General features: G+C 38.2%; 1 protein-coding gene across 1 annotated transcript in view; it reads right to left on the minus strand.

Moving 5' to 3' along the window:
• Nucleotides 1–1,317: 1,317 nt before the first annotated feature.
• MIPEP (mitochondrial intermediate peptidase) overlaps nucleotides 1,318–15,625 on the minus strand; it is a 62,874-nt gene continuing 48,566 nt past the window's right edge. The window contains exons 17-19 of the mRNA XM_083362221.1: nucleotides 9,491–9,612; nucleotides 7,588–7,661; nucleotides 1,318–1,518 (exon numbers count right to left, since the gene is read on the minus strand). Coding sequence (XP_083218347.1) covers nucleotides 1,421–1,518; nucleotides 7,588–7,661; nucleotides 9,491–9,612 — 294 coding nt within the window. The 3' untranslated portion in view covers nucleotides 1,318–1,420. The remainder of the gene's footprint in view (nucleotides 1,519–7,587; nucleotides 7,662–9,490; nucleotides 9,613–15,625) is intronic.

A 15,625-nucleotide genomic window follows, 5' to 3' on the forward strand; every position in this document is an offset into this window, starting at 1 on the left:
AGGGGTCCCCAACCCCCGATCTGTGGACCAGCACTAATCTGCAGCATGCCAGAAACCGGGCTGCACAAATAAGCAAAGTCCTATCTGCAGGATGCAGGCAGCAAGCAAAACCACACCCCCTCTGATCCATGGAAGAACCTCTCTCCACGGAACTGATTCCTGGTGCTCAAAAGGTTGGGGGCCGCTGACTTAAAGAGAACTTCTAATACACAAAAGTGCTTTCTGAGCCCAGCAACCTGATTTAATCAATTTAGGCATAATCATTTTGAATCTTGGGCACCTAACTCAGTTGCAAGAAAAATAGCATTAAACATATTTAAATATATGTGCAATTCTTTAAATATTTGATGTACTCTGCAGCAAGAATTTCATTAGTAATACAGAAACACACAAACACTTTTTCTCTTGCATTCCTTGCATTTAATGCATTCTTTTCCTTTATTCTCCTTCATGAAACTGCCGGATGAGATTCTGTATTTTCATCCTGTTGTATCTTTCTTGTTCAAGACATGGTCTTTTGGTGACCTGGGAATTATGAACGCTTTCATGTTAATGATTCATTTTTGTGATGGATGGCAAAGTAGTTGAGGAAAGGTTAAGACATGCAAAGGTTCAGAGGAGTCAAAAGGTTCAGAGTTTGTCCAAAGCTGCATAAAAGGGATCAGTCACTCCCTTTGTTATGCAGCAGTGAGAGTTGAGGAACATAACTGGAAGTTCATGGTAGTAGGAATGGGATAATTAAGAAAGAAATGTATGTGATAAGAGAAGAATGAATGATGATGGAACACAAAAGTGGATGACCAGTATGAAAAGCACATTCAGATGATTTAATCATACAGAAGAGCTGAACCCTTGGACCATAAAACAAATATATGAAAGAAGAGAAAACAGAATGAGAGTAAGGGAAATACAGAAAAAGTCATGGTTGGATAGAGTTGATGAAATTCTTAAAAAAAATAACAAGAAATCTAAAGAACAAAAGGCCAATACAAAGTGGAATATGACATATGATAAAGTGGAATATGATAAATGATAGTGTTTACATAAACTATATTAAGGTATATTTCTTTTCTCTTATCTTTAATTTCTTTTGCTTTACTACCACTTAAATTTGTACATGGCATCTTGGTGGTGGGTATGTATGTAACCTGCTTGCTGTACTGAGGATTTATTTCTCCTTTTTCTGAACCCTTGTGGGGGAAGCGGTTATTTTAGTATACGTATATTCAAATAAAAATAATTCCAAATATGTGAATGCTGCATCAAACATGCTTAAGTTCTTATCTTTCTATAAAGAAAAAAAACATTTTACTTTTCAAGTAAACCATTTATTTTATACACACATTTTTACAAATGCCAATTAGACAGAACTTCTATGTACACTGTTAATACATCCAAAAACTTTCAAAATATTCTTCTGTTATTCAGAATCCATAAAGAATGTTTCAAAGTCTTGATCTAAGTCTGAAACAAGGGCATCCACAAAGTCTTCCACGGATGGTTGCTTCTGTAGCATACCTAGGAAATATCAAAGGGAGATACTCAAAATTAACAGAATGTTTCTTCTAAATACCTGATAAAAAATAACCATAACTGAAAGTACTATGAAAATAGTAATAATAATAATAATAATAATAATAATAATAATAATAATAATAATAATAATAATAATAATTTTATTTATATACCGCCCTTCTCTCGGAGGACTCAGGGAGAATAAGCCCCACCACAGTGAATTGCCCTTACAAAGCTGTCCAGAACCTGTGCCCTGAAACATGGAATCGGTGAATTGAATTGGAAATGCCAAATTATCAACAATTAGCACTTTATTCCCCAAACAGTAATAAGGAATAAAATCTACTATTTTCAAAAGAAATGTTAAGAAAATATAAGTCTTTCCTTCCTCTTGAACTATCCATTCTTCCTCCATATATTTATCTGGCAATTTTCTAGAGACATTCAGTACTCAGGTCCAAATCTGAAAAGCATGTGTTGGATTTGCTGTCATTCCTCCATCCCTCTCCCCAGATTTCTATGGCTGTTCATCTCATGGCAGTAACTCTGGACAGCATACAAAGTGTAAAACAACAAGCTTGTAAGCCACCCTGAGTCTTCGGAGAAGGGCGGGATATAAATGGAATTAAAATAAATAAATAAATAAATAAATAATCCAAATTGTAAATGATGAAATCGCAAACAGCAATTCCAATTTATAGCAATGCAACATTAACCCGCAGAGATCAAACGTCTGGAGGAAGAGATGGGTTTTTAACACCATGTGTTGTGAAAAACTAAGACTGTTGGGGCCATCCATTGTTTTCAGAGACATGTTCTTCTACAGAACTACCACAAAGAAGGTATGACTCCTAAGTCCAATAAGATGACATTTTCTCATGGAAGGGACATGGAGCAGGCCTTACCTGTTAAATCGGGTGGGCAGGTGGCGACCTGCCAACAGATCAGACATGTCAAACACAAGGCCCGGGGGCCGGATCCGGCCCGCGAAGTGGTTTCATGTGGCCCACAAAGCCATCCTGGAAACAGTGAGGAAAGGGCCCCCACTGACTTGGCCCTGGCCTAGAGACCCTCCTTCTGCCAGAGACCCTCAGATCTGTCTCACTCCTGCCCAGGCCCCCACAGGCACCCTTGATGCGAACGATGTAGAGCTGGCCACGCCCACTCAGTAGGCCATACACACTTTAGCCACGCCCACCCAGTAGGCCACGCCCCCCAGGCCATACCCCCCCCACCCCCCCCAAGGGCAACCGCAATGCTGATGCGGCCCTCAATGAAATTGAGTTTGACACCCCTGCAATAGATGTTTAAAAGAAGCTATGCCTTTTCTGGGCTTAAAAATGTACATTAGATTGAAAGAGACAATAAAGAATACTTTTAGGAATACCATACAAGTCTGCAATCCTCATTCATGTTCACGAGGTGAACAAACTACCTCAATAGTTCTTTTGTGCTCATCAGTCACTTTTGTATTCAATCTACATTCCTTCAGCAGTAATTCATTCTTAACCTATCCGTTCTTGTTTTACCATGCACACTTCACCCCACTGCATTCAACATTTCTCTTGACATATTCCACTCTTCTATATGACTAAGTGGGCAGAAGTACATTCTTATAGACAACTATTTTCATTTCTTCTGGCAAACATTCATTCTTTTCTACAGACTACATACCACCCACATCTGCACATCAGTTTTTTTCAACTGTTTCTCGTCTTCCATAAACATTCCCGCCAAAGGACACAGGTTCATTTATTCACTGTAGTTTCCTGCCATTTATATATAATTTGCAATACTTCGCCCCATTTCAAGCAAAGCTACTATGCTCCTTGATATATTTCTAATCCGATATAGAGATAGTCCTCAACTTATGACAATTGAGCCCAAATTTCCATGCTAAGCAAGACAGTTAAGTGAGTTCTGCCCCATTTTATGACCTTTTCTTGTCACAATTATTAAGCAAATCACTGCAGTTGTTTAGTGAATCATGTGATCGTTAAGGCTCCCCCCCCCCTCTGACTTTGCTTATCAGAAGCTGGCTGGGAAGGTTACAAAGGGTGATCGTATGATCTCGGGACAGTGAGACATTCATAAATACATGCCAAGTTGCCAAGCACCTCAATTTGAACTCAAAGCAATACTGCAGCAGTCCAAAGTGTGAAAACTGGTCATACGTCACTTTTTTCAGTGCTGCCGTAACTTCGATCACTAAACAAATAGTTGTAAGTCGAGGACTACCTGTATATTCTTCTTTCTGTCATGCCCTAATTAAGGAGGAATATTGCAGGTATGTACCCAGGATACAAACGGAAAGCACTTCCCGGAAATATCTCATTGTATATTAATATAATTAAGATTGCAAATAATTTCATCTTTAATACTATGATCAATGTATAATTAATATAGTCATATTAATTAATTGGACAGTATAATTTCTGCTACTTCTCTTTCAATCCTATTTCACGCCTCAGTCAAACATTTATGTTCCTAGTAAGAGGGAGGAGAGCCAGCTGGTGTAGTGGTTAAAGACCCTGGGCTAGAAAATGGGAGCCAAAAGTTCTAGTTCCACCCTAGGCACAATGCCCACAGGGTGACCTTGGGCCAGTCACCGTCTCCCAGTCCTAGGTATGTAGCAATGGCAAACAACTTCTGAAATCTCACCAGGAAAGCTGCAGGGCCTAGTCCAGTTGTTTGCCAGGAATCAAGATAGGTATGGAGACACGCCTGTCCCTACACCACTCCCCTGCCCTCCCCTAGAAAAGGTAAGAGAGAAAATGGCCCTGCCACTCAATAATGTTTCTCTTCACTGGTTCCACCACTTTTTGTATGTCGGGTGGGCAAAGGTCGCATACAGAACAAATTCCCTCAAGCTACTGGCATGAGGTTTTGATACACAAAATAACTTAGAAAGAACATTTCTGGGACTGCCTTTTGTGGGGAAAAAAGAGGGCTTTTCCCTAAAAAAAAAAAACAGGCTAGCAGGATCAGCAAAGACACTCTCAGAACAGAACATCCAACCTGAAGGCTGTAGCATCTCTTTTCTTTGCCTTAATTGCTACCTGGCTTGGAAGCATTCTTAGTCACACCGAGTGTGGGCAGAGCTTATTCAAAACAGCCTTCACACTAATGCTGCCAGTGTCTATGCTCATCTCAGTGATACCAAAATGATGAATGGTGTGTTGTGACATCATGATGCAATCTCCATTCTTTTATACTTGTTTGAATTGTACATAAGAGGCATAATTTGCATTGAGACATGTATTTTGTCACTTGCTTCCTGCACGTACCTATGACTAATACATAACACATAACACTAAGAAAAGGTAGCTTGCAGAATATTGTTCTCAAATTTTGTTGCGTCCAGAGATAGCATTTCCCAAGTGTAATTTTAAGTTTAACTTGATTTAAATTGCTTTTCTGCTTTTCTAGCAGAGAATGCTGGGCAAAGATGCACTGGTCTTTGTAGTTTAAACAATCAATGATGATTCAGAACATCTGCTCTTTTATATATAGAAGGAAAAGACACAGCCTAACACACACAAGCATGCCTTTCTTATGTCATTAACATTTTAAAAGTTACATTAGGAAAATTCCAATATTGTTTAACATTAGAGAAACAAACTTTATAAAAACATTGCTTCTCTCTGATGTGAATCATTCCTTTAGAACTGCCAACATAAATATAACTTTAGTACACAATTTAGAGTAGTAGTACCTAGTAAATCGCTCAATATGGCTCGGATATTTGGTTTTCTTTCTCCTTTTCTTCTTTCCTCCTAATAGTAATACTACAGAATACTTTTAGCCAAACTGAAATATTCCACTGAAGCTTTAATATATATCTGCAAGAGTCAACTATCTTGAATATGCATTTTTGTGTGTATAATAGTAGTTCCCAAAAAGAAAAAAAGAAACATTGGGGTGAGGATCTCAATGCAACTTGAAGCCTATAACATCCTGAAGAACGTTTTAAAGGATAAATGGTAAAAATAAAATAAATGTAGCTAAATATTTTTTTACTTTTAAACATTATTTTGGAAATTGGAATATATGTATTATTTTTTTTTTCTATTCTAGAAATAATAAATCAATTGGAGGAAAAGCCTTTGGACAAGCACAATGATAAATGTCCTCCTATGCCACCCAAAAAAGCCATTAAATTCAGATCAACACTCAGATTCAAATCCCACCTCAGCTGGCAAGTTTAGAAGTAAAAGCCATCTCCAATATGGGAATAAAAAGGTCAATGAATGTACCATCTCCCCAAACCACCCCCAGCCCTTGAACATACCAAACTTAATGGACAGCTCATCTATCATTCTTGTTTTGACCCTCTGGGGCTTTTTTAAAATATATATATATATATAAAGTACTATTTCCAGGGCTTTTTTTCTCATAGAACGCTCAGAACGGAGTTCCAGCACCTTTTTTGGATGGAACCTTGTAGGGTAGGCAAGGCGGGTTGTATGACGTCTGTGAGTTCCGGCACCTTTTTCTTTTACAAAAAAAGCACTGACTATTTTATTATATGTTTTATCAAACCTAAAATGATACAATGAGGTCAAAGACTGAAAACCTACAGTACCCAAGAGCCATATTAACAAAATCCTTTTTCTCACGAAAAGAACTAAGTATTTCCCTCAAATACAAACTAAGGGCAAGACCATATCACCAGATCTTGGGGGGAGAAGGGAGAAGGTATTCTTCATGTTTCCTGTCTGAGCCCCAAGGATGAAATGACTGCAACAACATACTCCTTTTTGACATACCGTATGTTGTAAATGGTGGGTGGTGCTGGATTTAAAAACAGAGCTGCCACTTATATTTTTGTAAGCTAATGTATTTGTGCTAATCGTTTCCAAATCTATAGTAATTCATCCCAAATCTACAGGAACTCTAGGGATCACTTTCACTGAAGTCCACTTCCACATTAAAACATTAATGGTTAACCATGCCTTTCCTGCCCCCACCCCCCGAACCCGAGCTTCAACCACCTGCAAATTGCATTCATCAAACATTGCAGTAAAAGGCTGCTATCTCATTATTTGGAAATTTTGTAATTATGCTGGTTCCACTACTTTGGTTAAGTTACTACTTACTGCTGCTTAATTGCTAAGCTAAAATATCCATGACATCTTCTAAATGACACATACCTTTTAAGTAAACATTGAACTAACCTGCACTTACTAAGTAACATTCTGGGTATCAAAATATCTACCAGTAATTGACTATAGAGTATAGAAGTAAAGAGCTATGCCCAACAAATAGCCACATTTTATTTTATTTCTGAATTTATATCCCTTGTCCTGGCTTCACTGTGGTAAAAGGCATTATATTCCCGCCCTTGATAAGGAAGGGAAAAACAAATAATAATAATAATAATAATAATAATAATAATAATAATAATAATAATAATAATAATAATAATAATAATAATAATAATATAATTTTTATACCGCCCTTCTCCCGAAGGACTCAGGGCGGTGTACAGGGCAATACAATAAAATACAATATATAAAAATTAAAAGAAATATTAAATACAATAGCCCAATTAAATAGATTAATACAAAATGTTAAAATACCCCTAAACCCATCAGACCAGGCCGGCTTGTTCAAATAAATATGTTTTTAGGTCACGTCGGAAGGAGCGAAGGTCGGGAGCCGTCCGGAGCTCCACCGGTAAACGGTTCCAAAGGTCTGGCGCGCCCACAGAGAACGCCCTCCCCCTGGGGGCCGCCAGTTGACACGGTTTGACCGACGGCACCCTAAGGAGGCCCTCTCTGTGGGAGCGCACTGGACGAAGGGAAGTTGATGCATAAAAAATGAGAAAAATTAGAATGATGCTAGAAAATTAGAGTATGCTATCCCTAACAACAACCGAAAGCATCTCATTCTGTGGTTTCTAAAGATTGTCTCTGAAGAATAGGAATCGATGGCTATAACTTATGTTCATAAGGTTTTTTTAAAATACATAATAGAAATCATGTTGAATTACAAACCACAGCCATTCCTAAAAGTTACTGAGGGAAAGTACTGTCAGAAGCAATAAAAGGGTAACAATATTTATATTACCTTGAACCATGAGCATTGGTTCTTTGCCACCACCGTGTGCCAGCATTTCTTTCCGATAACGTTCACCCATTGCTCTGAAGGAAGAGATAGCATTATGGTTCCCATTATCTGCAATCACAACCAGTTCAATTTCATGTCACACCTCTCTCCAGGTTCCTCACTAAACTATCAAGAAACAAAATATCTAATTATTTAGATTTCACATTCAAAAAACACACTTAACCAAAGCCCAAGAGCACTCACTAAATAAATTTATAGAGCACAGTAAGCAAATTATAACAATTTAGTGGTGCCCTGGAAACATCCAGAATAAATTAATGAAGAGCAATGGCAGCTCTCAGTGTTCCTGACCAGTTGACATGATGATTATAACTGATGGCAGTTGTACTTGAAGAAGAAACGAAGCATCACAGATTGCGCACTTTGGGCCCATGGGATTAATGAGGAGTGGATAGCTCACACATGGAACTTGATATGGGCATTATATATAGGTGAGCCAACATGTTATCTGGACAGGTTAAGTATCTGTACTGTACAAGAGATAAAATGATATAATCATATGGAAAAGTCCTCCTGCTCAGTACAGGAATCCAAATCAAAGCATCTCAGGTGGCTGAGAAGCCTTCATTAATTCTCTGGGAGTTTGTTTCCACTCTGCTCTTACTGTTCTAATCCACTTGTCTGCAATTTGAATACATTTTACTGTGTCTTAGACTCTGGAAGTTGAAGAAGAGGTCCTGACCACCTTCTAGATGACATCCTTTCATATATCATATATTTAGTCAAGTCTAAATATATTCATGTCCTTCAATCCTCCTTGCAAGCTTCACTTTCTAGTTCTCTGATCATCCTTGTTGCTTCCTCTGAATATGCTTCCAGTTTGTTTGAATTCTTCTTAAAAGTACATTACCCAGAACTGAACATCAGATTTAAGCTGTAACTTGATCATGAAAGAATATAGTAGAACTATAGCTTCTCATGCTTTGGAAACTATGCATTATACTTCTATTGATGCACCTTCAAATTATATTTGCTTTCATTTGCAGCTACAATATGCTGCTGATTTGTATTCAGTGTGTAATCACTGAACAGACCAAGGCTTCTTCCCCTCAGGAACTACTATCAAATCAGGTATCTTTTCTTAGTAAGGGAACTGCTGATGGCTATCACAAATCCTTAATCTTTTAACTTTTAAAAGTAAAGGCAATGTCCTTAACTGCCTGCTCCATTATACCCTGCATAATTACAAAGTTTATTTCTATTTACAGCAGGAAATACAGACAGAACTGATTAAGCCGCTGTGTCCCCTACTTTAAGAAGGCCAACTTGAGCACAGATGCAGTGACAGATCTTCTCTATGGCTGCCCCATTCGTCAGAACACATAACTCCATGAGATATGCTTGGCCCCTTCCTTCCCTGCATTCCATAAGAAACTAAAGAGAATTTTATTCCTTTGGTTCTGGGTTACCTTTATAGGTATATCCATTTATTGTTTTTGTTCTCCTTTTTGTAAACTTTCCAGAATCTCCGTGGACCGGACGATCAAAAAATATTTTAAATAAACTGCCGATGATTAAATTTGCATCATTCAAAATAGCACAAATGAGATTCTCAGTTTAATTCATTTCTCAGCAGATGTGCACAGCAGAAGAATCCTATCACATCCTATATGTCTGCATACACCAGCTGAATTTCCAAAGTGTTTTTCTTCTTAGATTTCTCCCGTATCCAGAGGCATAATGCCACAATAGGTCCCCATCTCAACTCAACTCAACTGGGTTTGATAAAAAATATTGTAACAAGAAAAATAAGAGCAGTATAGATGAAACAGTTCAATGATATCTGGAGGTTAATCAACACTTCTCTTTTAAAAAGTGCAGTGGTTTGCATTTTACTTCATACCTGTTGAATGGATCCTGTGCAAAGCACTGCTTCCATACCATAGATGATACAGCCCTAGACATGAGATAGGAATAGTACTTAGCACCATAACCCACAAGATGGCTGAATCGGAGTTGCCAGGCCTGTATAAGAAACAGAGTTTAAAAGGAGGAAATGGTAAATCTCAATTGTTTTTTGTTCTGAAACTAAAGTAACCATTTATAAGTCACACATATGTGCATACTGTATGCCAGTCACTCTTAAACTAATTATTTTTATACAAAAATCGCTTTGCAAGTTAGAGATGCCATTGTGTTTTTATCTTCTATGCAGATAAATGAAATGCTGCAAATACAAAAAACTTACAGTAGAGGTAGATCTTTGCTACCATTCAAAGAACAACTTCCTACTTATCCAAATACAAACATGGAAATAAATTATTGTCAGCCCTTCAAAGAAGGCCAGGTCAGGGAAGACACCTCTCAAGGATTATGGAAATTCTATTTGATCACTAAGGGATGTGGTGGCTCAGTGCGTTAGGACGCTGAGCTTGTCGATCAGAAGGTCGGCAGTTTGGCGGGTCGAATCCTGAGTGCCGCGTAGCAGAGTGAGCGCCTGTTACTTGTCCCAGCTTCTGTCAACCTAGCAGTTCGAAAGCACATTAAAAAAAGCAAGTACAAAAATAGGGACCACTACGGTGGGAAGGTAACAGAAGGTTCCGTGCGCCTTTGGCGTCTAGTCATGCTGGCCACATGAACACGGAGACATCCTCAGACAAGCGCTGGCTCTTCGGCTTTGAAACGGAGATGAGCACCGGCCCCTAGAGTTGGAAACGACTAGCACGCATGTGCAGGGGAACCTTTACCTTTATCACTGTAGGTTATAAAACCAGAATCTTGAAAACTTGCCAGAGTTTTCCTCTACTTCCTCTTATAGAAAACGAAATCATGGCTTCCTTCTTTCCCAGGACTGAATTAGTACTTTCTCTTACAGGAAATCTTTCTATTCCTCTACAAATGTCTATCTGTTAATTTTAATAATTTAATATTGTCTGTAATGGATTAATTCTGTTTCTCTTTTAAATACTGCTAATACCATTTCTGAGCAGGGTTTAAAAAGCCAGTAAGCTATCTCTAGGACAGTGTCTCTCAATGTTGGTAATTTTAAGATGTGTGTTCATGCTGGCTGGAGATTCTGGGAGTTGAAGTCCATACAACTTAATGTTGACAAGATTGAAAAACACTGCTGTAGGGGGAAAAGGTCAACTTGTTCGTATTTATGATGGTTGCAGTGTCTTCAGGTCACCTTTTGCAACTTTCTGACAAGCAAAGTCAATAGGGAAGCCAAATTCACTTAACAACTACGTTACTAACTTAACAACTGCAATGATTCATTTAACAATTGTGGCAAGAAAGGCCATAAAATGGAGCAAACTCATTTAACAAATGTCTCACTTAGCAACATAAATTTTGGACTCAATTGTGGTCGTAGGTTGAGGACTACCTGCACACACCTATTGTATGCACCAGTACTAGCTAATTAATCAGGTTTTCTTTTTGCAAAATGGAAAAATAGTTAATCAAAAGATTGTTATTTTGATGGAATGCAGCACCATCCTATTATTTGGAAGTTATTCTCAATATTTCCAAATAAACTAGCACTCTATTCTGTCATGAAATTCTATCATTTTTCTCAAATAGGCATTGGTCTTGTTTTTATAAAATGCTTGTTCTTATAAAATAAAGTGTTCCTTATGTTCTACCAACAAACAACTATTCTTTCTATAATTGCTTGCAGGCTGCCTGCAACATAAAATGAAGACATTAAATAAGAAGCATATTTTAGCTTTCAAATTAAAATCAGCATTTTTTCTCCCCACGTAACTTTCCTAAATCATTGTCTGATAATGTTTTCAGCTTCAACTTAGATTATTCCACTGGAACAGCAAAAATATTTTGGCAGCAGTCTGTATACTTTTCCTCCGTTTACCTAGTCTCTTTCCCATAATACAAAACACAGAGAACATTTAAAATGAAGCAACAGGGTACACTATGTAAAGGTTTTCTAAAGTTTTGGTCTACAATAGTGTTTTTCACCTGAGGATTTAATGTTTCAATAGAGGAGAATGAGGTTTAATGTTTGCTGTATTGTTTGAACAGAACCGTTTTTTCTCCTGATTATGAATTAATTCCAAAATGGACTAACAAAATCGTGAAGGAATACTTTTTTTACAACTTCAGATTTCCCCCTCCCCCAGAAGTCTGCTAATGAGACAATTATTTTGATTTTCCAGCAAGTGGTTTTCAAATGTTCCTCTTTGAGGAAGCCACTCTTGCTTGAGAACAACTATTAAGCAATGGACCACTGCTCAAGTTGAGCCTTGCCATCATCCCAAGTAAACTGACTAGACCAGGGATAGGCAACCTCGGCTCTTTTATGACTCATGGACTTCAACTCCCAGAATTCCTGAGTCAATTCTGGGAGTTGAAGTCCATGAGTCATAAAAGAGCCGAGGTTGCCTACCCCTGGACTAGACAAAGCTCAACCTGGCAGATTAATAAATTCCTTTCATTTTAGTTTAACCTTCCAAGAACACAAGACCATTATTTTGTCTTCAAAACTTTCATATAACGTTGGAGCAGCACTGGGGCTGATGAAGCTGAAGGTAGCAGTGGACATGTTGGCTCTGCATTCTCACACACCTTTTTCCTTACTTTTTATTTCACATACATGTTCTCTTTCTCTGCAAGAAAAAAGTGTGTGAATGTTTGTAAGAAATATCCTTAACACCTCCACACTGGGCACTTCAAGCTCCACACTTTTATGCTCAAAATGAAAATCTTCAAACCACTAGTGTTAACCTAACAGAATGAACAAGGGGCAATTTTAAAACAAAAGCAGCAATATAAGAACATAAAACTAGATTAGGCTAAGAATTTTAGCTTACAATTTTGTTTTTCAGTGCCTTATTACATGCCTTTGAGATGCCTTATGTCTAAGAATATTTACCCATGCAGTAAGGCTCTATTATTTTTATCCTTTTAAGTTCATGCAGTTACAAAATGTATCGCCATTCAAAATAGCAAGTGAAGCATATGTGGTTTAATGCCGAAAGAACGGTAAGCCGCTATTAATATTTTCACCAAATTCCTATTTAAAAAAGACGTCCATAATAACTAAAAAAAACAGAATCTTTTTAAATATAAAGAATAAAAGTAAGACAAACAAATCCTCACAAAAATATGAAGTTTTCTTCTTGACAAGGAACAATATGATCGATTTGCTATTTTGTTAGTCTAGTGAAGGGGTAGGCAACCTCGGCTCTTTTATGACTCATGGACTTCAACTCCCAGAATTCCTGAGTCAGAATAGCTGACTCAGGAATTCTGGGAGTTTATTTATTTATTTATTTAGATTTATATACCGCCCTTTCCCGAAGGACTCAGGGCAGTTTACAGGGTATTTAAAAGAAAATCCATACAAAAGTTAAAACAATTAAAAAAGATTAAATGAAACCCTGAGAGAAAATAAAAACCCCAGTTAAAATTAAAAATTAAAAATTCTCAGCCTGGGCCAGAGAGCTCGAAGAGCCAGGTCTTCAGGTCCCGGCGGAATGAACGGAGGTCAGGGGCAGTCCTAAGCTCCGCGGGCAGCTGGTTCCAAAGGGCAGGCGTGCCCACTGAGAAGGCCCTATCCCTGGGTGTTACCCATCGGCAATCTTTAACCAGCGGCACCCTAAGAAGACCCTCCCTGTGGGAGCGCACTGGACGAAGGGAGCTTGATGCTGGCAGCAGGTGTTCCCTCAGATATCCCGGACCCTCACCATTTAGGGCTTTATAGGTCATCACCAGCACCTTGAATCTCACCCGAAGGGCAACCGGAAGCCAATGCAGCTCGCGGAGTAGCCTGAATTACTTGGGTCAGGCCCATGGCTGTCATGGAAGCCATGAACTCCCGAGCCAACTCAGACGACCCTCCCAGTGAAGGCAGGTTGAAGTCACCCAGTACCATAAGCCTGGGGAACTCCACCGCCAACCCTGAGAAGGTGTCGAGCAGCTCGGGCAGGGTTGTTGCCACACAGCTCGGCGCCAGGTATGTAAGCAACAAGCCCATCTGAACCCGAGGGCCACATCTCAGGAGGAGGGGCTCACTCCCGCCAATCTGGACAATGGTGGTCTCCCGCGGACATAAAGTCTCCCTGATAACCACTGCCACCCCTCCACCCCTACCCTGAGCCCGTGGCCGGTGTAGCACACGGAAACCTGGGGGGCATAATTCAGTCAGAGGGACCCCTCCCTCCGAACCCACCCAAGTTTCCGTAATGCACGCCAGATCCGAGTTGGAGTCCATGAGTCATAAAAGAGCCAAGGTTGCCTACCCCTGGTCTAGTGCTTTAATTAGGAAATTTATATAATAGTAAAGTTTAGTTAGTTGCCTGTCTCCTTAGAACACCAATACAGTGTCATCTCAATGCCTATAGAACCTATGTTTGTGATAATGCACTAGTAAAAATTTGTTGAATTAAGATTTGAGCCTGGATTATAGAAAGACTTCCATTTACAAATAATATTCCAAATGCATGTCATATACAGAAGCAGGTATATATGTATCTAGTCCAGCATTTTCCAAACTCCATGAAAGTTATGTATGCTGTTTTGTGAAAAACTATAACAAATGAGATGAATCATATCAGAGTTACATGCTTTGGAGAAGTGAACCAAGGCATAGGGTATAAAAGCAAGATAAATTATAAAAAATAAATTGTAAAAGGCTCAGAATTATTTCCAAAGAGAATTAAGACTTTGAAGATAGAGCAAAATTGACTTTTAAGTCATCTTGTTAAGAAAAAATTAACACCTGAGGCCCTAAAACTCAACTTTCTATACAGTATGTTCAACAGATCCCAAATTATAGTCACTGCTTCCAACTCTACTGCTGAATAAAACACTAGCATTTTATGATCTAGAAAACAAAATGGCCTGTTGCAAGTTGTTCCTCTTTCTAATTTTATGACAGCCTTGTGAAGCCTGGCATTAGAAATTATTTAAGTGTTCTTTTTGTGTAGTTAGGAGTCTGACATGTTTTTTGTTTGTACCCATTCATTGTGAATAAGCAATTCTTTGTGTTAACTATGACTTTTGAAATCTAGTTTTTAAAATTACATTATGCAGAGTAACAAAAAGAACATGTAATAACTTGAGGATGAAAGAAATATTTATCCTCAGGACATATAATAGTGAACAAGGTTCTGTGGTTGCATATTTGTAGACATTGATTTAATGCGTATTTTTAGGCTTAGATTTAAAGTAATTTTTTACTCAGTGCTATTTAGACATACTTCATAATCTTCTGGTCATTAACATTATTGCCTTTTAATAATGCAAACTTATGATTACCCAAAATAAATTTCACTATGAGACTCAATCCCAGGTGTAGGGAATTATAACCTAAAATCATATATAAAAATATAAAAATAATAGATGGAACTCAAAAATAGAATGTAAAAGAAGAGTTTAAAAGACCCGTGACATTTTGAAAAGTGAGTCAAGTAAGAGATTAAAGGTTTCCATTTATAACGCTTCTCTGCTTTTATTAGCAACTCATAAATAAACCAAGTAGGACAAGAGACATAAATATTTTTGTAGTAGTTTATACTGGAAAAGACGAAAGGAATTTCACATGCAGTTAAGCACTTAGCTGTTTTTAGAAAGATACCATATGGGTCTTGAATACAGAAATATACCAGCCATTATGGAGCACAGGACTGACATAACAACCAGTTGTTGGGATTTGAAAATCTTCACTGTAATTACTGAGACTAGTTATCAATATGTCCATTAGATCTCAATGGAACTTAATAAATGAGGACCCAGATTGTTGGGGGCAATTAAGCTGACTTTGTAATAATGCCACTTGGGGTGTGTGTGAAAGCCCTAATAAGCAGGCATATACATAGAATGAAGGCTACTGCTAAGCTTGTAAGCCGCCCTGAGTCTTCGGAGAAGGGCGGGATATAAATGGAATTAAAATAAAAAAAAAATAATTTTGTTAATTCAGTAGGCTACCATTTGCCATGTGAGTCTGGGCAGCTTAGAAAAATAGTGACACCAACCTGGGTCAGGAGCTGGAAGCTGGACCCATGTACTACCTATGCTG

Source organism: Vipera ursinii, assembly GCF_947247035.1.
Source record: "Vipera ursinii genome assembly, chromosome: 4".
In the NCBI taxonomy this organism is placed as follows: domain Eukaryota; kingdom Metazoa; phylum Chordata; class Lepidosauria; order Squamata; family Viperidae; genus Vipera; species Vipera ursinii.